The sequence below is a fragment of the Lagopus muta genome, chromosome 2 (genome assembly GCF_023343835.1).
Source record: "Lagopus muta isolate bLagMut1 chromosome 2, bLagMut1 primary, whole genome shotgun sequence".
Taxonomy (NCBI): domain Eukaryota; kingdom Metazoa; phylum Chordata; class Aves; order Galliformes; family Phasianidae; genus Lagopus; species Lagopus muta.
The window spans coordinates 28,031,310-28,054,445 of NC_064434.1; the positions used below are offsets into that span (position 1 = coordinate 28,031,310).

Here is a 23,136-nt window from a genome sequence, read left to right on the forward strand (position 1 = left end):
GACTAAGATCATCAAGCAGAAGCAGGTTTTATACTAGCAGTGAGTACAGAAATAGAACTCAAGTCAGAAAGGTTGAGATATAAGTGATCTACTGCTAGGAATGGATGTAAAACCAAGAAACATGCACTCTGAATGCAATTATTAGAACAACGTGTCCAGTCTTATAATTAATAATCAAGGAGATCAAATTACAGACTCTGCAGACAAAGCCAAGTAATTCAGTGGCTTTTCACTGTCCACTGAAAAAAAAACCCTGTGTTTTGGAAAATACATTATATTAATTTTAGTTAATTTAATAGAAAAAAGAGCTAAAGATTTTTAGTTACAGCATGAATAGCTGGTGAAATTCACCTGAGGGATGAACAAAGAAGTCTCTAAATGATTAGCAGTTACCTTTGAGTATTTTGTGAAAGATGGGGCTTTTGAGGAATGGAGAGATGTGAACAGAGAGCATATTTTCATTAAAGGAGAGAGAGGAACCTACGTATAATAGATAAGTTGAAACAAGCTTGATTGCTTTAGTAATATATATATATTTAATTCTAAATACTAATAAGAACGATTACACGGAAATACAAGAATGCTGGCATTATTTTGTTAAGAATCAATCATGGAATAAATCATATTTCCGTTTCTGAAAGGTTAACTTGCTTGGGAAGGATGGGGAAATAGTGCTGTTATGTATCTTGATTTGCTTAAAACTTTGAAACTGTCCTCATGATGTTTTCATATGCAAGCAAAAAATGCTCTGGAAGTAACTGCCATATAGTTAGTGCTTATCAAAAATATAGATATCAGTGTCTAGCAGCAGACATTTGTAGAACTCTGAAAGAGAGATCTCTCCCATGCATGGTTCTTTTCAATGTTTTAGTTCTATTTGGATAAGTAGATACAAACTGCCATTGAACTGGAAAAGATTGCTTAGGTTTTTGTAGATAAAACCAGTGTCTAAAATTCAGAGACATTCTGAAGTCAACAAGATGAAACTTGAGACAATGAGTATAAAGTGCTTAATATGAAAAGCAAAATCCATAAATTGAATAGGTTTTGGAAGGCGCAGTGTGCTGTAAACTAAAGGTAAGTAAAAAATGTGATGCCACTACTAAACAACAGATCTGAATGCTAAAATATACTAATGGCATTTATTACTCTTGGAATACTCTTTTCTTTGAAGGGTACATTTTTTTCAAGGAAGATGTAGCAACCAGGAGTAAGGCTGGAAAATGAAGGCCATTTTAACATTTTTGAAAGCCCAGGATGTATCATGCACTCATTCAGAGATGCACATATGCAGCTGTGACTTTACATTATGTGTGCGGTTACACTGGACTTGCTATATTCACAGAGCACATGAGCTGTATGTCACAAGTGCAGTAGACTTAGTCTCTTAACTGTGTGCCCTGGCAACTGAACTTTAGGACCCTGTCAAACTGCATGTCTTGGGTCCTGTGTCTTAAAACAGTACAGAAGTTAAAGTAGTTGTTCTCTGCATGCTTTCAAATGGGGTAAATAGTCTATTCCTGATTATAGTTAAATTGGGTATATTCAGCAGTTCTTGTCTTGAACTGATGTTTGATTCCCATAGCTGAACAACAGCAGTAACAAATTTTGAATGTGTCTAATTTTATCATATGCCCAGGGCTATTTTTGTTTTAGCACTTGCGAGAAGAAATGAGAACCGATAATTGAAGTCTGTGAGCAATCGGCTCAATCAGATTTTATAGGAAGTCTTTAAATGTAAGTCTAATAACAGCACTTGGAAATCGGAGGATACAGACATATTGCAGCATAGTGTTTACCTATTGATTGAGATTTAAATGGGTTATCTTTACTATTGTTAGTAATTTGGTTGTGGCATCACAGACTCTTGCACTGGTTCTTAATGTTTAAAGGCAGGACAAAAATTTACGTATGTTGCTCATGTTACTGTAGCTGGATTATTTCCAGTACCTGAGCTAATTTAATGAAGTTAGCTTTGGCATCTTTACAGTTCAGAATTTAGTTCAGATTAGAGTCAAAGCCTAGGAGGAAGCAGAAGGAAAACACTGAAAATAATAGGCGACAAAAGGCTGTGAGAATTTCCAGTGAGGATGATTTGTTGTTGGTATGCTATAAAGACAATTACATATTATGACTTGAAAATAGAATTTAGTGGTTTTTGGACAAGTATTGTGTCAACTTTGTTCAAACTGCAAGAAAAAATTACATTGGTAGGTTGGATTGGCAGTGATATTTAACATTTTAAAACTATGTGGAATGCCCTGATTTTTAGAGTTGTCATAGAAAAAATTATCTCAGCCAGTGTGTATGTAATCAGCTATGTGAGTTGCCATATCAACTTTTGAAAAAATCAGCACCTATTTGAATTGGTAACATTGTGTAAAAGATTAACTGCAAGTGTTTCTTGTAATTTCAGATTGCACTGCCACTAGTGGGAGACATGGGTACTATACTGAAGGTAAACTTTTTCAGAGGTTATAAAATGAAATATAGAATCATAACATGGTTTTGGTTGGAAGAGACCTTAGAGATCAGCAAGCTTCACCCCTCCTTTCTGTGGGAAGGGTTGTTAGCCACCAGATTAGGCTGCCCAGTGCCCCATCCTATCTAGCCTTGAATTCTTCCAGGAATGGGGCATCCACAGTTTCTCTGGGCAACCTGTTCTAGTGCCTCTTCAACAAAAGCTTTTTCTTTGTGTTCAGTCTACATCAATCTGCTTCCAGTTGTAAAAACAATAGTAGAACACCTCATTTTCAATTTCTGAAAATGTACTGGTGTTTCGTTTTGAAAGAAATAGTGTTACTGTTTCATGAAACTGATTTAGACTGGAAAGTTAAGGATTAGCAATAACAATAATTATGTTAACTTACTGTAAATTTGATTTCCTTTTCCTGCATCTCTATGGTCTCACCAAGAGCTTTGGAAACAGTTAAACTAAAATTCTGCATTCAAACATTATTGAATTAGTGAACTTGAATCGGCCTCCATGAGAATGAATGGAAGAGTCACCTATGGATGGTAACAAAGGCAGGAAAGCGTGGTTGCAAAGATCAGATCTTCTGACCCTGTCACTATCATGCTTATTTATCACTTTGCCTTGTGTCTGTTCCTTAGGGTGATCCAGGCACAAGAGGTCCTCCAGGCTTCCCTGGTAGAGAAGGGCCAAAGGTTAGTTTTTGAAGAGCTTATTTTACTCTGCTTTGTTGTTAAAAATCAAAAGCCAGATTTTTCTGTCAGAGAAGTCTTAAATTTTTTTGTCTGATCCCTGTTTTTGTAGCATCTGAGCAGCTTAAAGGTTCAGTCAGCTTTTGCAGTTTAGTCCTCTTCCTGTCTTAGTGTGCCCTTTCTCTCTGGAAATTGAGCTAAACAGCTTGGGAACTAAGTCCCAAGCCAGTGTAACTTTCTGTGGCTTGATAGTTAAACTTAGCTCAGATTTAATTGTCCAGTAGTGCATTGCCATCTATTGGCTTAAGTGAGTCAGTCATGCAGGAATCTTGCAGTAAAGAAGGAAACTTCTCTCTCAAGTGTGTAACAACCAGATCTGTGCCGTTGCAAATTATTCCCTGTTGGACTAACTCAGCAGTTTCACTGGGACTTGAACTTTCACTGATGTCAATCAAAATTCTGTTTTGCTGTAATCTGATAACATACGTCATGGCATGGAAAATTAATTTCCTACAGTAGAACTTAATTAATTGAAAGTATACATTCTCCCTGTGGGCAAGCATTTAAACCCTTTAGTATTTGTAAGACAAGACTATATCTCCATTAGTCTTTTTATGCCAATTTACCTATCAGGTAAAAAATACTACTTTCTTTTCACCTTAGTGGGAATCTATTTTAAGACTCATGGGTAGTATTGAGCTTTGTTTTTTTCTTGTTTTAGTCACTTTATGTTTGTACTCGTATATATTAAATGTGGGTCATAAAATTTCATGCTCTCCTTAGCATGAAATTCATTGTTTTCTAATAGAAAACATTTGTGTGAATGTTGTTTTCATAGGGAAGCAAAGGTGAACGTGGATTTCCTGGACTTGCTGGAGAGAAGGGTGATGAGGTAAAATTACTTCATTTATGTAGCCAATACACTATTATGTGAATCTAGACCAAGAGGAAAGTGCATAGAATATTAAACTGCTTATTTAAAACTGCTGGGATAATAATGTATTACTGCAGATAGCCCTTGAATCTAAGTTTTCAACAAGATTAAGCACTATTATTAAAATAAGTAAAATCTATTTCATATTTGTGTAAAGGTTTATGCTCATTTATATATTTTAATGCCTTGCATAAATCTAAATGCTAATTTTTAAGAGTATGAGATAAAGCAATAAAAAGGTAAATGCCAAGTATTTTCACAAAATATTTAATTTTATAAGGTATTTGCTTTGATTGTGTTACTTCCTATTTAGCATTCACTTTGAGAAATATTCTGTAAGGCAAATAGTTTGATGGGAATAGTCATTTCAGCAGTTACTATTAAGTGGAAATAAAATATTTGAATTTAAAGTACATACAGTATTTTCCATTATATACTATTGGGTGGAGCTTACTTCTCCCTATGGATTATAAGGGGAATCAAGAGCAATTAGCTTAGATATATATACATGACTGTCATATAGCTAAAATTTCATCTGACTAAGCCCAGTGGATCAGAGGAAAGTGTACTGCAATGCACAGACTTGTCTGAAATACTCTGGTATGCGTATATTGTTTTTATTCCAAAAAATATCGATATCCTGGTAGATGAAAATGTGCTTCATTGTTGTTGTAACAGTGACGGACGTGCTAAATATAAGTCATTTTTTGAGGCTATGACATGGGAGAGGAAATTGACATGTGCACCTCTAATTTTCAGGGCCTTCAAGGTGTTCCTGGACTGCCTGGTGTACCAGGACCCAGTGGACCGTCTGTAAGCATGTGGTATTATTTGTTGCCTAATCTCTCTCTACAAAGGTTGCTATAATTACATATCAAAACTTCTTATTCTTATCTTCTTGCACCTCCTTTTGGCTTTTAGGAGAGTGACAATGAAATCTTACCTGCAGTGGCTGTATTAAAATAAATTATGCTGTGAGTTGATGTCTCCAAAAATACTATCATTGTCTGGATTCAAAGTTTATGTGACTCAAATGCTTTCAGTGTTTTGACCTTACTAGAGACTTCATGAATTTGAAAGACATGATGGACAAACTAGCAGCTAATTAATTATTTATACCCTAGTTACTGTAATAGTGTTATTAATAAAAATCTAGAAAATATTTCTAACCGGGCATTCTCAAAGCATTAAATGCAGAAACCAAATAATTATAAAGTCTTAAGAATACATTAACTTACTATTTGAAGTCACTGAAAAACTAATCCTGAAAAATACTGGTATTTTGGAGAAAACCTCTCTTGGGATTTTTTTTTTTTTTTAATTTTCTACTTGCACAATGAGACTGTTTTAATTAGTGTGATCATTGCTTAATGCTGGGTTGTTGACAGTACTAATGCTTCCCTAATTGCAACACATTATGGAAGCTTAATGTGGAATACATAAATTAACATTTTAGCAAAAAAACATGATCCTTCACAGTATCAAGAGTTACCATTTAGGGGCAGAACATTTAGTCTGTGCAAGGTGAAAATACAACCACAAACACAAGTTTTACCCTTCACAGAGCTTATCAGTAGAATACAGCTTTTGCATCAGACAGAGAAGAGAAATATTGAAACCTGGAGGAAAAGTGTAACTAGTTTTAAATGACCTTCAGAAAGTACAAGTTTTAAAAACTAAGGTACAGTGCAAATTGCAGTTTTGTGATGTTTCCTAAGTAATACAAACTGATACTGTATTGTGCAGGGAGCCATGGGAAGACCTGGGCATCCTGGTCCTGCTGGGTCAAAAGGCGAAAAGGTATTCCTTCTTTTTAGTTTTGATAAAGATCTATGTAGGTTTTGTGATCCTTTTACCATGCTTTGGGTTTTGGTTTGTTGTTGTGTTTTTGATATTTTTTTAACACAATGCAGACATGACTTTGACATTTTCAAATGAATTTTTATTTCTTGTCTTGGATTACAAATATTTTCTCCAAACAAACATACAGGCTTCTATTTTGAAGAATAAACCTTGGGTATATATGAGTTTCAGGGAATGTTTTCTAACTGTAATATGCTATAAAAAATTAAGAAAAAAAACATTGTCAAGTAGTGTATTATGAATTACTACTTGCTCTACTTCTCATTCTTTTTCTAGTGTATTAGTCAAACTTAGAGGCATACATAAATGTTCTTCAAAAGCTGGAAGTTACTCAATACAGATATTCTGCAAAAGTATTAAAGCTTCCTTTATAATTAATTTACACTGTTATAGTACTGTTTTTTTATCAATTATATATATATTCTTTTATCAAGTGCTTCCATTATAACTAAAAGGTCAAATTAATTTCTTGGGCACCACAAGTCATTGACATGCAGCAGAAAAACTGATCTATCGAAACATATTTTGAGATATTTTTTTCATTTTTTACATGGATACATTTCTTATTTTTTTTTTTCTTAGCTATGGCTCGGGCTTTTCCAGCCATAGTGCATGGACTGTGGTTATACTAATACTCTATAAAACTTTGAACTTGGTATGAATAAGAAAAGGAAATTGTACTTTGGAAAGCTATGAAATATCCTCAGCATAAAAATGAGTTGAGAACTGTCTCCTTCCTGGCCATGATAGAAATAATTTACCGAGGGTATTTCCTTTTTAAGTAATACACTGCAAAAAAAAAAAAAAAAAAAACAAAAAAAAAAAAAAAAAAACAAGGTTTTGTTCTTTTTGTGTTTACAATTTTAAAGTACTGAATAAAGTCTCTAGAAATGTAGTGTTTGATCAGCTTCTTGAAGCATGTACATCTCTATCATTGGCTGAGACCTAATCATAGCTGTTTTTTCATTATGCATCATAAAGCTTAGGGGAGGGCAGCCTCTTATTATTGCATTTGAGAATGAGAAAGTCAATTCTCCATAACTAGTGTGCCACTGAGTGAAAAGGCCAGAAGTCAGATCATTTAAGAGCGATGAACTGAACCATAGCCAGGTTATGTACATTCTTCTTCCTTTATCTGAGGAGCACATTTGAAAAGTTCTAAAATAGAGTATTTTCTCTCTGAATGAAATACTATAAATCCTTCAATTTGTTGCTTGGCGTTTCAATCACAAGATGATTTGGAAATTATTTAAATATTATTGTAATTAAAAAATGTATATTCTTATGGTGAGTTAATCATTACTGTCGTATGCTCAGCTTGACTTTTTCCACCTTAATAATTTTAAATTTGCAGCCTAAGTGTCTCAATGAAGAATGTTATTAAAATCCAATGAAGTGAGTGAAAAACTTGGATAGACCTATTCCAAATTATACAGAATTATTAACTGAATCTTAGTGATGAAATTTTGAAAAGATCTTGCTTGGAAATTTTGACATTAAAATGTCTGTATTGCTCAAAGCACCCACTATTCTGCTGGGGCAAAAACTAAGAAACTTTTTTTCCTGATGTAAGCAGTTCAGTGCATCTCAGCAAAACAGACTACAGCTACAGATAAGAGTTTTGAAATAAAGGTCAAGAAGATATTCATTATAGCCCTTAATAAAGACCTTTCCTTTACCCAACATGTTTCTGAATAAACTTGTCTTTATTTATCTGTGGATGATCAAATTGAGGATTGTCTTTAGCAAAACAATATTCAAAACATAAAATGAATTACAGCTTCTATCTATTGATTGCTTAGAAATTTATATGAATTTATATGAAGTATTTCACTACCCTATTGCCACTACTGTTTTGCCATGAGGAAGTTACTACGCGTAAAGCATCACTAACTAACAGAACAAGAGCTTAAATTTGCCTAAAGCTTAAGCAGGATAATTCATTCTTGATATTACCTAGTCCTACTGACTGTATCTCTTGTTTATTGTCATAATGGCCATCACAATTTGGGAATGGAATAGATCTGAGTTATATTAAAGTTATATATATCTCTCACTATGCTAGGGCAGTGAAGGCTCTCCAGGGAAGCCTGGACCACCTGGACCTCCGGTAAGAGATTTTGGCTTACATTTTCGTTATATGTTGGGAATGATATAAGTAAAATGAAATGCACAGGAAGGACATGGAGTTCCTGGAGTGGGTCCAGAGGAGAGCCACTAGGATGATCAGAGGGCTGGAGCACCTCTCCTTAGGGTAAGGGTTGAGGGAACTGGGCTTGTTTAGCTTGGAGAAGGCAACAGGGAGACCTCGTTGTGGCCTTCCAGTACTTGAAGAGAGCATGTAAACAGGAGGGGGAATTGCTGTTTACAAGGGTGGATAGTAATAGGACAAGGGGAATGGTTTTCAGCTGAGACAGGGGAGGTTTAGTTTAGATATTAGGAGGAAGTTTTTTACACAGAGGGTGGTGACGCACTGGAACAGGTTGCCCAAGGAGGTTGTGGATGCCCCATCCCTGGAGGCATTCAAGGCAAGGCTGGATGTGGCTCTGGACAGCCTGGTCTGGTGGTTGGCGACCCAGCACATATCAGGGGGGTTGAAAGTCAATGGTCATTGTGGTCCTTTTCAACCCAGGCCATTCTATGATTATGATTCTATGATATCAAGAAGTAGACTGTCTCTCTAAGACATATTAGTAGTGCAGGAAGACAGCAAAGTCTTATTGCAGAATAGTTCAGTATTCCTTTTTTTTCTTGTAATTCATCATTAAATCCAAGTCACCAGTGCCATCTTAGAAATCTGGTCGAATGAATTATTCTAAAATCCTTGAACACTGAGGTTAATTTATTCACTTTGGATACCTGAGATCAGGTAACCCAGGGAAGTCCATGGAGGCTTTAAACTGTAGATTAACTGGAACAGTACCTAACACAACATTAATTCTGAAGAATTAATAACTGAATGACCTCACAATCCCTTATTTTGAATACAGCCTTAGAAATGTCATTCTTTACCATAATTCACAGAATGCTTTGTTTCTAGAATCTAGCTATACTCTAATGATTCTTACATACTCCAGTCTCAAATGCAGCCTACTTCTAGCCTGCAGTAGAAAAAAAAAATCATTCACTTCTGCCCCAAATTTAACCCTAGAGCTGACTCTAGCTAAAAGGACTGTACATTTTTCAGTCCTTGCTTCTCTAAATTCAGTCTGTATCTCATGAAAATTCTCTAGAGGAAGTGATGGTTTAGAACTCAGGACATACTCAAAAAACTGGTATAAGGATAGCAGGATAGCAGGATAAAAGTTGTAGCTAGTATGCAATGCAAGAATAACCAGCTAGATCTCTGACTTTCTGTTGTAGCACAAGTTTTCTGTATCTGCCAGGTTTTGTATATAAAAGAAGTTTGAGAGCAAAACTGAAGTAAAGCATACTGTATTAATTTGCATCATTAATTATGCATGAAAACTTTCTCATCCTGAAGTTCTTGAAAATCTTGAAATATGTAAAGTTTTCAGAGCATCGGCTAAGTTAATTTATGCTGGAAACATGTTTTAGGACTTTATTTTGAGTTTAAATGTCTGCCCTTTTCTTTTTGTTTTCATGTTTTCATTTTTGTACACAAGATTTGTAAACATTCGTAGAGGAAGAGTGGCTGGCACTCATATTTACTAAGTCCACTTTAAATATTAACTGGCTTGAATCTGAGAAAACATCTGGATATCTTTTGAGAGCAAGAATTCCACTCAATCATAAGTTGAACACACCTGCATAGTTTGAGCTTTTTGTGTACTAAAAATCATTGGGCCAAACGTGAGTTGGTAGTTCAACCACTGAATCACTATTCTTAGTTCTTTACAGTCTTGTCCATTTAACTAGAGTATTAAGCTAGATTTACCATTCAAGCCTTTATGTTCTCAAAACAGTTGAGGCAAACAATGAGATGCTTTCTACTTTTTAGTTTAACACAGATTTTTCAAATGAAAACAGTGCTGTCACTGCTTCTACCTGTTGACCAGTTATTATGTAAGAATGTTGGAATGGAATGTACACTGAGAATTTACAGTATCTGGTTTTATAACAAAACAAAAATAAAGTACCAAGCTTACATAGTTGTGCATCCTATGTTCTTACTCATTCATTTCTTATGAAATGTCTGGAAATGTGGAAAAATTGATCTAGAAACCACAGTTTTGCTGATGCATGGGACTTAAAACAGGGCAATGGTTCTGCCTCTGTGGTTTATAGTTGTGGTGCTTACTTGGTTTTTATGTTTTAAAGGGTGTGCCTTACAATGAAAGAAATGGAATGAGCAGCTTATATAAACTCCAGGTATTTCTGGTATTTCTTTCTTATATACATAGCTTTTCAATCAACACCTAATTTTGGTCCAACTCAACTTTTATATTTGCTATTACAGGGAGGTGCAAGTGTCGCAAGTTATCCAGGTCCACCAGGACCTCCAGTAAGTATTTAATAGTAACTTAACTTCTGATATGTAATTAAAATAGTAACAGAGGGGTAACAGACATCTAACTGCATGTAGTTTTGATGAGTACCATGGAACTGGATTTTATATGTAAGAGGTAGAAATTATAACTCATCTAGGAAATGATGTAATAAATGTAATAAATAGTAACATATATAAATGTAATTTTATGTGTTGATCAAACATTTTAGGCTGGGAGAGTAGCTTATTTTGATTTAAATATTTCACTCTAAAGCTATGCTGAATATTAAGTAAAGTCTGCCAAAACAGTGCATAACTTGGTATTGGGCTTGACTGAAAGTATCTTAATGTCCTAAACTGCACAATATACTCCTTATAGTTAGTGATGATCTTGCTATAGATTAAATTATGTGCTGGAAATTAGAAACTCACGAATTCTCAATTCTGTCACTGATTCCTTGCCTATAGCTACAGTGTAGGATGATATGTGAATATGGCAGCAGTACAGAATTGTGTCTTTCCAGGCAGTATGCTGCCCTGTGCAGGTATCTCAGCTTGTTTTGGTTCTTTGAAGCCCAAGGTGTGCTGTACTTATTTAAGTCCTCTTTCTTACTAGTCATAAGCAAGTTCTGCTGTTTTAAGGCAGAATTAATATGCTGAGAGGACTGGACTAAATACTGATTGTAAATGCACTGCATTGCCAATTTGTATTTATAATGTATTAATATAGAAGAAAATACTATGTCACTGTGTAGTTCTCTAAATGTATGTCTGCTTCTTGTTTGCTTTGCAGGGTCCAAAAGGAGATCCTGGCACCGTGGTACGTACTTTTTGGTCATAATAGAGATTGCCTAAGTATGATTCCCCTTGATTTATTGATGAAGATCAGGAAACCCTGTGAAGTATTGGACAGATCCTTTTTTAAGAAAAATCATGTCCTTTTCACCAAAGTGAGAAAACAGCTATGTCTGCTATTAATGAAAGAAGTGACATCTTCAAGTAAAACATCTACAGTTCCTTAGGGCTTTTAGAAGCCACTAAGATGCTGACTCTTTACCTCTCCAGCTGTTGTCCTGCCTTGAGGTTGTCACTCCTGAGTAAAATACATAAAGAGAGTTAACTGCTGACCTTTAAGAGTATCTGGCTTCACTCACAAAAATAGCTGCAGTGTTAACCACAGCTAGCTCAGACTAACTTAGACAAGCCCAAAGAGATGGGGCAGTTAACATTTTGAAGATTTAGCTAAGACTTAATCTACCATGAAGTCACATAATCTCCACTCAGCCAGCCAACAGAGAGCTTACAGTTCCTCTTAATGCCTACAAGCTGAATATGTCTTTCTATACCAGCAACCTCTTCCTACTCAAGAAGTACTTCCTCCCGTACAGGCTTTGGAAAGTGAAATCTGTCAAAGAATTTATAACATCTGCAGAAGGAATTTGCTGTGGTTTTTGATTTAACTGAGATAGCTGGAATACTGAAATTATTAACAGTAGTTCAAATTTCTGTGATAAATTTTCTGTTGATTGTCTTAAAAAAAGGGGAAAAAAAGAGTAATAGAACTTTCCCAGTTGAACTGATTTCTCCACTGCAGAAGTTTTTTGGTTTTCATTCAAAGCCTGAAGACTTGCACAGAGACTTCGCCTGTGTGCCCTTTGTTGCAGAGAAAGGTTTGTGCAAGGAATAGAGCTCTGTTCTGATGCAGTAAATTGAACAGAATTGCTTGGATGTTAGTTCTGTGGTGGATACAATATGCTCACAACATGTGCCTCTGCTGCTGGAAAGTGGTGATTTAGAGCTTGAAAGTGGTGACCTAGAGCTGACATAGGCTTGAAAAAACACAGGAAGGGAGTCTTCCATTACATTCTTAGACAAAATTAAAACAGTATAGCAAAATCTGTCCACTGTTAGCTATTTTGGTAATCTCAAGTTAAATATTCTGCTTTTGCTTGCTCTTCCACATTTCTCTTGAACAGTTCAGAGTTTCTAATCTATGCAATCCATTTTAATTTTAAAAAAATCAGGGTGACCCTGGACCAATGGGATTACCAGGTCTAGAAGGACTCCCAGGAGAAAAGGTAAGAGTATTAAAGAAGAAGTTTAGGCTTTTTAATGGGTCTGTCTGCAGCTAACTGATTTCTGAAACCTTATTTGATTTTTTTCTGAAAATTAATGTTTCTGTGTGAAAAAGATTTGTATTTTTATCCATATTCCTTTTTTTTTTTTTCCTTAAATGTACATCTAAATCATTTACTTACCCAATATAAAATTCCATTTTCCACAAATGGAAATGTGTGTAGAAAGCCTTGTAGTATGTCTCTAATTCTTGTTCTTTCCTGAGCACCATGTTATGCTTAGAGTCTGTCTGCTTGTTTTAACACTTCAGGCATAGCTACAGGTATGAATCAAAATTTGTACCTGAATTAGTCTAGACCAAGTATGTGAAAAACTTCCATTAAAAACAAAACAAAACAAACAAACAAGCAAAAAAAACCTATTTCAGCTGAGTATAAAGATGGAGGAAATGCTAGAAATAGAAGACACTGATTCCCTATTCCCTACAGTGTTTGATGTGAGGGCCCTATGAAGGCAAAGGCAAAGGCAAAACTGATTTCTCAAGACTATTGTTTGTTATCTAAAAAGGCTCCTGGTTTCTATTTTACTTTACTTATTGCACTGCCTGTATGAAGCCATCATAGCACATCCTGAACTGTGTCACAATCTCAAGAGCCTTCCTCTTGTTCAAGCGTGCATTCTGGTCCTAGGAAATTACTTTTTCCTTGAGCTGGTGATGTTTCAGCCTTTCATGTATCAGTTATGGAGGCTGATACAAACTTAGAGTAAAGGTTACTATGAAATGCTAAAAAATTTAAGCTTTTTGTAAAGCATAAAAGTCCACCAGAGAAATAAAAAAGCCCTGAAAATATGTTTTCTGTCAGTGGAGACACTTTGTTTTGATTTTACCCATATCTTTTAAGTGTAAGAAGAAATAGTAATCTTTTTCCAATTCAAACACTCAGTTTTTAGGAATTGTATGCTATTCACTTAATACAAAAAAATAGTTTACTGTGACACTTTTCATCAAAAAGCCATATAATCAAAAGTTTATCCATACTATTACTGTGTATTACTACTACTTCTGCAGAGATTATAGGAAAACAAACCAAGGTAGGTGACTACACTAGGTTTTTAAATTAGATAATTCTTGCTCTGGAAGCCTACAATTTACAAGCAATTAAGGACAACCTAATTTTAGCATAAACAGACACAGGGAGGTATTACAAACCTAACAGAGACAAAATGGGGACACAAATTAAATAAGGGGAAAATGTAACAGAACAGACTGTATAAACAAGTGAGTGCTTGGCCAATTCCCAAAGCCAAAATACCCTTTCTTTAAGTAAATTTAATCTGAATTCCACACTTGTGGTGCAAACAAATTAACAGAATCCAAGTCTGCCTGCCATTCCCAACTGTACAGTGCATGCTGGCTTTTAATTTAGAGCTACAAGATACATCAGTGCAGCAGCACGCTTTACTGCATAGACAGTGCCAGCTGTAGTTTTGTGATAATGTCATGAGCAGGCTGAAAACATTTGTGTCCTCAGGATAAAATTAGCCTTCCCTCAGCTATGCTGACGCAGTGATTTTGCAGTTGTGCTGTGCATCGCATTGCTAAATGCATTCAGGGCAAGGGGAAAAAATTTCAAGGGAAGTGTTGAGGATTTCTATCTTTACTCTCACACACTGCCAGCACCTAATGAACCCCACTGTGTATATAAATTCTGGTTACGGAATCACCATGCAGCATGGAGGCACTGCTGAAGCCAATGAGCCCTGCTAAGTACCACAAGTACTTGACTACTCTAACGGTGCTCATAAATTTTTCACTGAGAGGGAAACTTGTATTGTGTGACTTCTCTTTGTCTCCTGAGCAAGAGAGGTTGAACTGTGAGCAAGCTTCTCCCTCTAGACCCAAGGTCTCGTCTGTTTTGGTTTAGTTTCATTTGGTGATACCGCTCTGGTCTGCTTTATTATGTGGGCAGTGTGTCAGAGTGAATGTGCCTTGCAAGGCCATGCACTTTTCATTAACTAACCCCTTTGGGCTGGCAAGCAAGTCGGAGAGCACTCCTAATTTGTAGAGGTTACTCCCAGTTGCCAGTGCAGGGAAACTGGCTGCCAGCTTCTGGCTCCTCAGCCAGATTCAATTTATTTGGTTCAGAGTTAGGTGTTATGTGGGCAGTGTCAAGTTTTTAGTACTGCAGTTGTTCTGTCACAAATGTGATAGGCAGCAAGGTTTTAACTATGTTCTGTTGTCATGGGGTCTGAAAACCCTAAACGTAAAAACAAAACAGAATTTGTATTCATCTGTCTTGAACAGTCCTGCACTGCATTTCTTAGTCTAGTGCTGCATAATTGGTTCAGAAAACTGAGAAGTTACTGTTACCTAGAATTGATATTTTCCCCTATATTGTAGCTCTGATGTGAGGCTCTCAAAACTGTTTATAGGCATTAACTTGTCTTCTCTCTATGCTATTTACAATGTAGTTAAGTGTTTCCAATTGCAAGCATTATTGTTTTATCACCTGAACAAAATGATGAGAACGACAGAAAATATCTCCTTGAGCTTTTCTACACAAAACAATGTGACTGTAGCTATGCTGGCAGAGCTTTTGCAAAACAGCTCTGGGTAATGTAAACTCAGCTCAAAAAATATTCTCCTGTTTGTATGGCTTCAGCTGTGTCAGGGCTTTCCTGACATGATTATAGAAACCTGGGGTCTGATCTTCTTACATTTTTAAACAACGTTATCCTAGCAGAGTGCATCTTTACAGATTGATGCATGTCAGCAATGGGATAGGGCAGATCTTGCTGTAGAGTTTCACCTCTGGTCAGCTCCATCCATCTGCTTTGAGTTACAGTCTTAACAGGAGATAAAGATGAATTTGCACTTGCACCTCGTCAACTCCAGCACAAAATCCATTCTCTTAGCTTAAATTATTGATGAAAGTATCTCTGTGATAAAGGAAACTTTGTGCTTAAAAGACCACAGCACAAGCAAATCAAGGATACTGAGTTGCATGAAATGGCTGAGAGCAGAGCAGGAAGGCAGAAGGTTCTTTAAAAGGTGAATCTTAAATAGGGGGGTCTTGATAGGATAGTGAATTGCCCAGGGAGGTGGTGGAGTCTCCTTCTCTGGAGATGTTCAAGACCTGCCTGGATGCCTACCTGTGTGACCTGCTGTAGGGAACCTGCTTTGGCAGGGGGGTTGGACTCGATGATCTCTGGAGGTCCCTTCCAACCCCTACAGTTCTGTGATTCTGTGATTCTGTGAATTGCAATGTGTTAATTTTGGTTAAATGATTATTACTTAAAAAGCCTCAGATAAATCATCCCATTTCCAGGAAGGCCTCAAACAGAATGAAAAGGATAAGGTGTAAGTTCTGACAAAAGAACCTAAACAAGGATTTCTGTTACTTGCTCAAGTCTGTAAAATGAGTCAGTGTCAGAGCTAAATGCTAGCGCTTAGCAGAGCCCAGCTCTTGTCCTCGATTTCAGCTCACTGCATAATTCTTCCCAAGGTTTTAATCAGGATCCATGAATGAACTCCTGTTTTCAGTGTTACCATTTAAATAATGATTTATCTTTTCTTCAGGGTGACCGTGGACCAGCTGGCACACCAGGAGTAGCAGGGATACCAGTACGTATATTCATTAAAGAAATCTCATTTTGTTACAAGAACCTGAAAAAAAGTCAAGCAAGGTGCTTAGCTGTAATCTTACTTACTGTTTCTGGGGGCTCTTAACAAGTGACATATGGGCAGATATGAGAATGACATATTTTTCCTAAAAGAATTAGAATTTTAAGACTTCTGAGGGCTCAGAAATGGGGTAAATACATGATAAAGCTTGAATTTGAAATTGCATATTCTCATTTAAGAAAGATTCTTCTCATTGCCTCAGCTTTGTAGAGATAAATTATAAAGTCATTTTCTGTGTTCTTGGGCATACATAAATTTCCAGGCATCTTTCTATCACAAAGAAAAAATATGAACATTAGTTAATGCAATGCACAGCAATCTGCATTTCAAATCAATCAAACATTTGCTTTAAGGGACATACTTTGATAGTTATTTACATGTTGTATTCAAGAAGTTTCTGAAAGTCAGTCTGAAGCTTTGTTGTAGGTGAAAGTAAATGTAACTAATGATAAATTGAAATTATAATTGTTCATTCGTGTTCCTAAAGGAAATAAAGACAAATTTTCTTTAGATTGCATTCACAGTTTAATAAATGTATACATATTTGTATTTCAGGAGGCAGTATGAAGCTATTTATATTCAAATACATTCATTATTAAATTTGGACAGCTACCAATCCATTCAAGAGCTGTGTTTAAATTATAAATGTGTTTCATGAAATAAAGAGAAGTCTGTATCTATGCAATCCCATTTCCATTAGCACCTAATTTAGTGTATTTACTGTGATTTCTAAGAGAGAACATTAGCTTAAGTAGCTTAATGTAGTTAAGTTCTCCTAAACAAGGTAAAAACTCACATTTAAAGGAAGAAGATAATTTTTTCTTTGAGTTTTATAGCCTGTGTAAAGTTTCAAAGTTTGTTGCTCTGTAATGTATTATATATACACTGTGAATCAATAATGCATTAGCTAGTTAGGTTCATCATAATTGTTCATTCCCTGTGTATTTCCCACTGGGTATGTTTCAGGTCTTACTGTTGTTGCTTTCTATTCTAGTTGGATGTGAAATAGTTATTGACTTCCTTTCATCACTGATGAAGTTGCATTCTTTTCCTTACATTTAACTCCAGTAAGATCCATTGAAAAGAAATTATTTGCTTTACCATTTTATGCTAAGTTCTATTATTAAAGATTTATTTTTTCTCTTTTAAAGCATTGATTGAGCTGTAACATGAGCATTTCACTCAAATGTATATCCTGTCTTAGTTTTGACCGAAGATAAATTGATGATTTTCTTCACAGCAACTTGAATTTCTAATATTCTTTTCTTGCAGGGAAAGCCAGGATCTCCAGGATCCCCAGGATTGCCAGGAGAACCTGTAAGTACAGATTTGAGTTCTAGACTACTATGCTAATGCAAAAATATATTGAATATTGAATGCAAGATTTTACATGCAGATTCATTTGTGTTTTCTTTTTACTTAGGGTGAAAGAGGACCCATAGGAGATACAGGCTTCCCTGGGCCAGAAGGACCACAGGGAAAACCAGTGAGCAATTTTATCTACATTCATTAAGAAAGCATGCATCTTAGTTTATGACAAATTTCAAAATAAATTAGAGTACATCCTGTTTTGTATTGGGCTTGATCACTTCTGAAGAACATTCTAGAGTTACAGTGCTCAATATAACCATCTAGTCAAGAATTCTTTTCATATAGAGTGTGATGTGTTTATGTTTTAATAGCCAATGTTACTGAGATCCTTTGGAGGTTAACTGAGATCATTTTGAACTCCACTTGGATCCTGTTGACTTGAAAGATCCCTTAGCAGTTTTTCAGAATGAGAATATTAACCCAAGAGCTCAGCACACTCTGTTGAGGATAGAGCAACAAAATGCATTCATAGTTTCAATTACGCAGAGAACTGTTGGCTTCATGACTCTGAATACACATTACTGTTCTTCTACTGGTAACGCAACATCATGTCTGAAGCACGTACTATTCTCTGAGGGTATGTTTGACCTGACCTCTTTATTTAAAATGCACTGTAGTCAGCAGTGTATTGTAGCACTGTCTGAGCTAGTTTAAAACAGTCTAGTTCATATTGCAGAAGTAGTTCAGCTAGAATAGCTCAGAACTCCCTCCCCCTGAGCACGGTGTTGCAGTGACAAGCATGAGAAGTGCACCATTTTAGATTATTACCACATCTCCACTCTATTCTTCTCTCTTGAAAAAGACCATTTCTGTAATTTCTGCAGCAAACTGGCCCAATTTAAGGAACAGCTTGAAAATCTGTATCACTAATAAAATTTTAAAGTGCCTGCATTCATGAGCTCTGTCAGGATGCTACAACAGTGAGCTGCTCTGCAAGAAGCAATTGAGCTGAGGGCAGGAACAAGATGGGGTCATGGACACATCAGCAAGGGATGCAGGTCCACAGTGACCTTAATCATTCAAAACCATGCTTTGCAGTATGAAAAAGAAGGAAATATTGCTGATTCCTTTGCCTATCCAAGTCTTCTTTTTCACTCACGCAACATAGCTCTAAGTTTTCTGTGTATGCTGGTTCTGGCCTTGTAGATCCCATCAACATAAATAGTGACAGAGCATTTGTCTTGCACTTACCTGGTGTTGAGCAATTGTTAAATTACTCTGTGACATTATTTGGCCCATGCCACCCAGCACATTCTGAGACAATGTCATGTTCCAGGCTGGGGAAAAAAATGTGAGTCTGAGACTGCTTTCAGTGTGCATTTTGAGTAAGACTGCCCTCTTTTGGACAGGAAAAAATGTTTTGACCAGCAGGTGGAAGCTGTGGCGTGTCACAAGTCCTAATGGCCAATGAACAGATCTGGACACTTATTGCTGAGGTCTAATCTCTGTAACAGCAGAGGCTAATAGGGCATTTAGGACTAATGCCTATCATAACATGAATCTCTTCTGTCATTGTACAATGAACTAGGACTTGTAGAGTATCTGTACAGCTCCATATTCCACATGTTTGCAGAATTTTGCTGTAGCTGGTCATTTGAAGTTGCATGTTCATTACAGCTGATACTTATCTTGTCACTGAAGATATTTTTTGCACTGCCCTCTCAGTTCGAATGTAATCTGCTTGCAGTTCAGCATGGCCTCAAGATTTTTTGTAGCACATTCCTGAAGACTGTTTGTGAGTGTTTCAACACTGTAACCATGCAAACTTCTGACTGCAGCTTTAGAATGTGTACATTCTAAAGGCCATCTCTAACCAGTGAGCTTTACACCTTGTTTTCGAAATGCATATAAATAATTATTAAAATATTACTTTTTTTTTCTTTTTTTTTTTTTTTTTTAATAGGGAATCAATGGAAAAGATGGAATGCCAGGTCCTCCGGTAGGAAACCATGCTTTTGCATTTTAGTATATTTAATGGTTCACAAATAATGCAGCTGTTAATCCTAGTAGTTGTTTTCAGTTCAGCTGAACACACAATAAAGCCTTTAAGCAATATATTTAATCTCTTTCAAAAACAATTTTTCAGGGTGCTGTGGGGAGACCAGGAGACAGAGGGCCCAAAGGAGAACGTGTAAGTCCCTTGTTTTAAGAACTTCTTTCCTTTTATCTGAGTATCCAAACACCTCATTAGCACATATTTTATAGTCACAACCAACCTATTAATTTTCTGTGAACTATAGGTGACAATAAGCATCCTATGAACCACTGTGAGAAACTGAATTGCTTTCTGCATTTAGAGAAAAACACCTTTACAGACCTTCTAATGCAGATGACCTGGGCACTGTAAATTGTTGATGAAAGTTAGAAAGTAGATAATCCCCTTGTGTGTGATGTAGTCAAACTTTGAAAGCTTTCCTCATTTCATCCTTGAGATCTTTGCATGTCACAAATGCAAATGCAATAAAGCAATTCAAGTGACAGTGGTCTTTGTTATATCTTTAGTCATAGCTGTTAAAGAGCTCTGATTCACTGGAAATAGTACAGATTTGGAGGACAGATGGGTGATAAAAATGGTAGATAACCTCCTGCTTTCATCCTTAGCTTTCTCTCCATCTTTTTTCTTTTCAGTCTTAGCATGTCATGTAAATACAACTTGTGACTGTAACTACACTTTTATCATTTTATCAGTTAGTCATGTTTCAGATTTGAATAAAGTTTACCAGTACTTGCTGTAGATTAAAAATCCAATTCATTCCATTTATTTGCTTCTCATAAATGTGGATTCTAGATTTATCTTGTAATAATGCAGGCAGTTCCTAGTGTTGTTTGCTCCTTATGGTGGAACTTGACATTAGCTTAAGTGATGCAGCAAGGACAACCGGTGACCCATAAGAGATGTCAGCTGTTTGTTAACAATCTGAATGCATGACTTGCTGCACTGTGCTCCACAGATATAGCTCAGTGAACTAACAGCTAATATCTTAAGCCCTTCTAAAAGATTTAATTCATTGCAAATAAAACAAATTTAAATTACATCTCAGCCATGATAGAGGCTAGCCAGAGTATCAACATTTAGTGTATTTTGTTTGCAGAGAAGTTACTCATTTGAAGTGTATGTGTATATCTGTTGTTTCTTTGATTAACAGGTTTGAATACAGTAAAAAATAAAATATTATGCATCTAGGGAAATTTGAAGGAAAAAAAAACAACTGATACCCTATGCCTGGGAGAATTTGAGCACCCAAATTCTGCCTGTACGATATTAGACATCTCTAGATGAATGAGATCTATAAATGTTCCCCATCAAAATTCTCTTCTGGAAAACTGGGTTGCAGGGTCTAGCTACATTTTGTCATTGGCTTCAACATTAAAAGTACAAGAAAACAAAACATTACTTGCTGTGTTTTCAGAGACAAGGATTAGCCTGTAAATCAGCTTCACTGCAGAATTTAGTTGTCTAATAAAAGTCAATTTCTGAATGAGAAAAATGTTACTCTTTAGGATTCTTGGCAGTTCTTCCCAGCTGGTTCCATTGTGTGCAGTGGTTTTCTTTACGCTTTTTTTTTTACTCAGGGAGATCAGGGTATTCCAGGAGACAAAGGTCCACAAGGTGAAAGAGGGAGGCCTGGCCCATCGGGAGAAAAGGGGGCCATGGGGCCTATTGGGCCACCAGGAGACAGAGGCCATCCAGGATCACCAGGTCATCAAGGTCCTCCAGGTTCACCAGGCCCCCCAGGTTTCCTGGTAAGAAAATAAAAAGTTTTTGTTAGTTGCTTGCAAAGTCAGAAGAGATGAAGGTAGCATGTGTTGAGCAGCGGGAATTCAATCAAGCAATGCTACATTGTCATAAAAGCTAAGATATCACTGAGATGACTAATATTTGCAAATGCTAAAGAAAAATAGGCAGGAAATGTGATTCTCAGTGACAGAGAAACAGGTATTTGAAAAGACAATGAAGTGCTTCCTGTCAGCTGTGTATACTTTGGTTTGTCTCCATGTAAGCATAAGTATGCACAGATGCGGTGAATTCATTTCAATTAGTAAGAGGCCCTGAATCAGATGGAATAAAGATGTAAAAATCTTTTCTAACTAAATTACTGGTCCTGTGATACAGTTTTATTTCATTGGCTTTGTGTGAAAGCAGTCCCATGGGGGTGAGAAGTTGGCAAATGTTATACAAAAGGCTACTGAAGTAAAGAAACATCACTGGGTTTCCTTACGGTCCTACACAAATTACTTTCATAACATATACATGCTGGTCATCCAGATAGGTGAGTGCCTTTATAATATTGTAATTTATTTGCAGTAAAGTCAACTTTGTGCCTAAGAGTGTAAAATAAATTTTAGCATGTTTAATTTTAGCTTAATATTTAGTTTAATAATTAATAAAAATCAGCTTGGGGCTGATTTCAGCTTTTTATTTTTCTTTTTAATTATTATTTTTGTAGAATTATATAGTGTTCTCTGCATTTATCTTCCAATATATATTGCCTTTTTGTTTCCTCATCAGAGTGATACTGTCTCACTTGAAGAACTAAAAAAATATATCAAACAAGAGGTTCTTAAGGTTTTTGAAGGTAAGAGAAAGAAGTCTTACGTAGCTAGATGCTAATGTTAAATTCTCTTCTAAATGTTTTTACTTTCCAATAACTTTTATATACATTTCTTTACATTATCTAACGTACATGGTACATAGTACTTGCTGAATTGCTGTAGGTATGCTTAGCTGCTGTTTGTCTATTTAGTACATTTATGTTCAAACAGTTACAAGTTGAAATATGTTACACAGTGCTTCCTTATGTAAAAGATTAGCATTAAAAGATAGTTTGCTATCAAAGATAAGCATGTATCACACCAGCTACACATTGGTACTTATTCCATTTTGTACACTTCACCAGCTGTTGCTAGAAATCTTCTGGTTTTGGCTGTTTCATTTTGTCTGTCTTCTGTCATCTTACTTTGTTTTTCTTTGTTTGATACCCACACTCTTTTTTTCACTGAAATTCTTATCTTAAATCTTAAAATTCCACCAGAGTAAATGCCAGATCAGGTGTGGAATGCTTAGTTAAGTTTCCAGGTTAACTGTGAAGGTCTACATCTAAGGAGCACTAAAATGCTAGCAAGTATGCTTTGTTCCATGAGTATGAACAGTTCATGCTGTTCATACTGAAATGTCTGCAGTAGTAATGTTTGCTGAGTTGTTTCCTTTTTTTGTTGTTGTTGTTTTGTTCATTTGTTTTTACAACTATTTCTAGGGTTTAAGCACATCCCAAGAACTGTTCACATTATTTGAGTTTTACTTCGGGGTTTAATATGAGTTATAAAAATACCCTGTCATAGGGATGTTAAATGTTAATTATTCTGTCTTCATGTGTTTTAAGTACTTCAACAAACAGAAGTTAGAAGTCCTTTAAGATACTGAACTACATCAATAGAATACAGTACAAATTTTGTGCAAATTCATTGAGATTATCGCAAAGGGTGAGGACTCAAATATGAACTCAGTTGGAACTGAAGATCCTGGTACTTGCTGGAGCATTTAATACCCCGAACTACTGACATTTAGGAGGATTAAACATCTTACTTCCAGAA

General features: G+C 36.0%; 1 protein-coding gene across 8 annotated transcripts in view; it reads left to right on the forward strand.

Moving 5' to 3' along the window:
• The window catches only part of COL19A1 (collagen type XIX alpha 1 chain), a 188,813-nt gene that overhangs the window by 151,378 nt on the left and 14,299 nt on the right, over positions 1-23,136 (forward strand). For all 8 annotated transcript variants that reach the window (XR_007375265.1, XR_007375264.1, XM_048936539.1 and 5 more), the window contains 17 exons: positions 2,417-2,458; positions 3,115-3,168; positions 4,004-4,057; positions 4,859-4,912; positions 5,846-5,899; positions 8,028-8,072; positions 10,244-10,294; positions 10,383-10,427; positions 11,206-11,232; positions 12,437-12,490; positions 16,069-16,113; positions 17,446-17,490; positions 17,597-17,659; positions 19,448-19,483; positions 19,631-19,675; positions 21,118-21,288; positions 22,055-22,121. Coding sequence is in view for 6 of the 8 variants with exons in the window: in XM_048936539.1 (XP_048792496.1) it covers positions 2,417-2,458; positions 3,115-3,168; positions 4,004-4,057; positions 4,859-4,912; positions 5,846-5,899; positions 8,028-8,072; positions 10,244-10,294; positions 10,383-10,427; positions 11,206-11,232; positions 12,437-12,490; positions 16,069-16,113; positions 17,446-17,490; positions 17,597-17,659; positions 19,448-19,483; positions 19,631-19,675; positions 21,118-21,288; positions 22,055-22,121 (952 nt within the window). In the remaining 2 variants the exon portion in view is untranslated. The remainder of the gene's footprint in view (positions 1-2,416; positions 2,459-3,114; positions 3,169-4,003; positions 4,058-4,858; positions 4,913-5,845; positions 5,900-8,027; positions 8,073-10,243; positions 10,295-10,382; positions 10,428-11,205; positions 11,233-12,436; positions 12,491-16,068; positions 16,114-17,445; positions 17,491-17,596; positions 17,660-19,447; positions 19,484-19,630; positions 19,676-21,117; positions 21,289-22,054; positions 22,122-23,136) is intronic.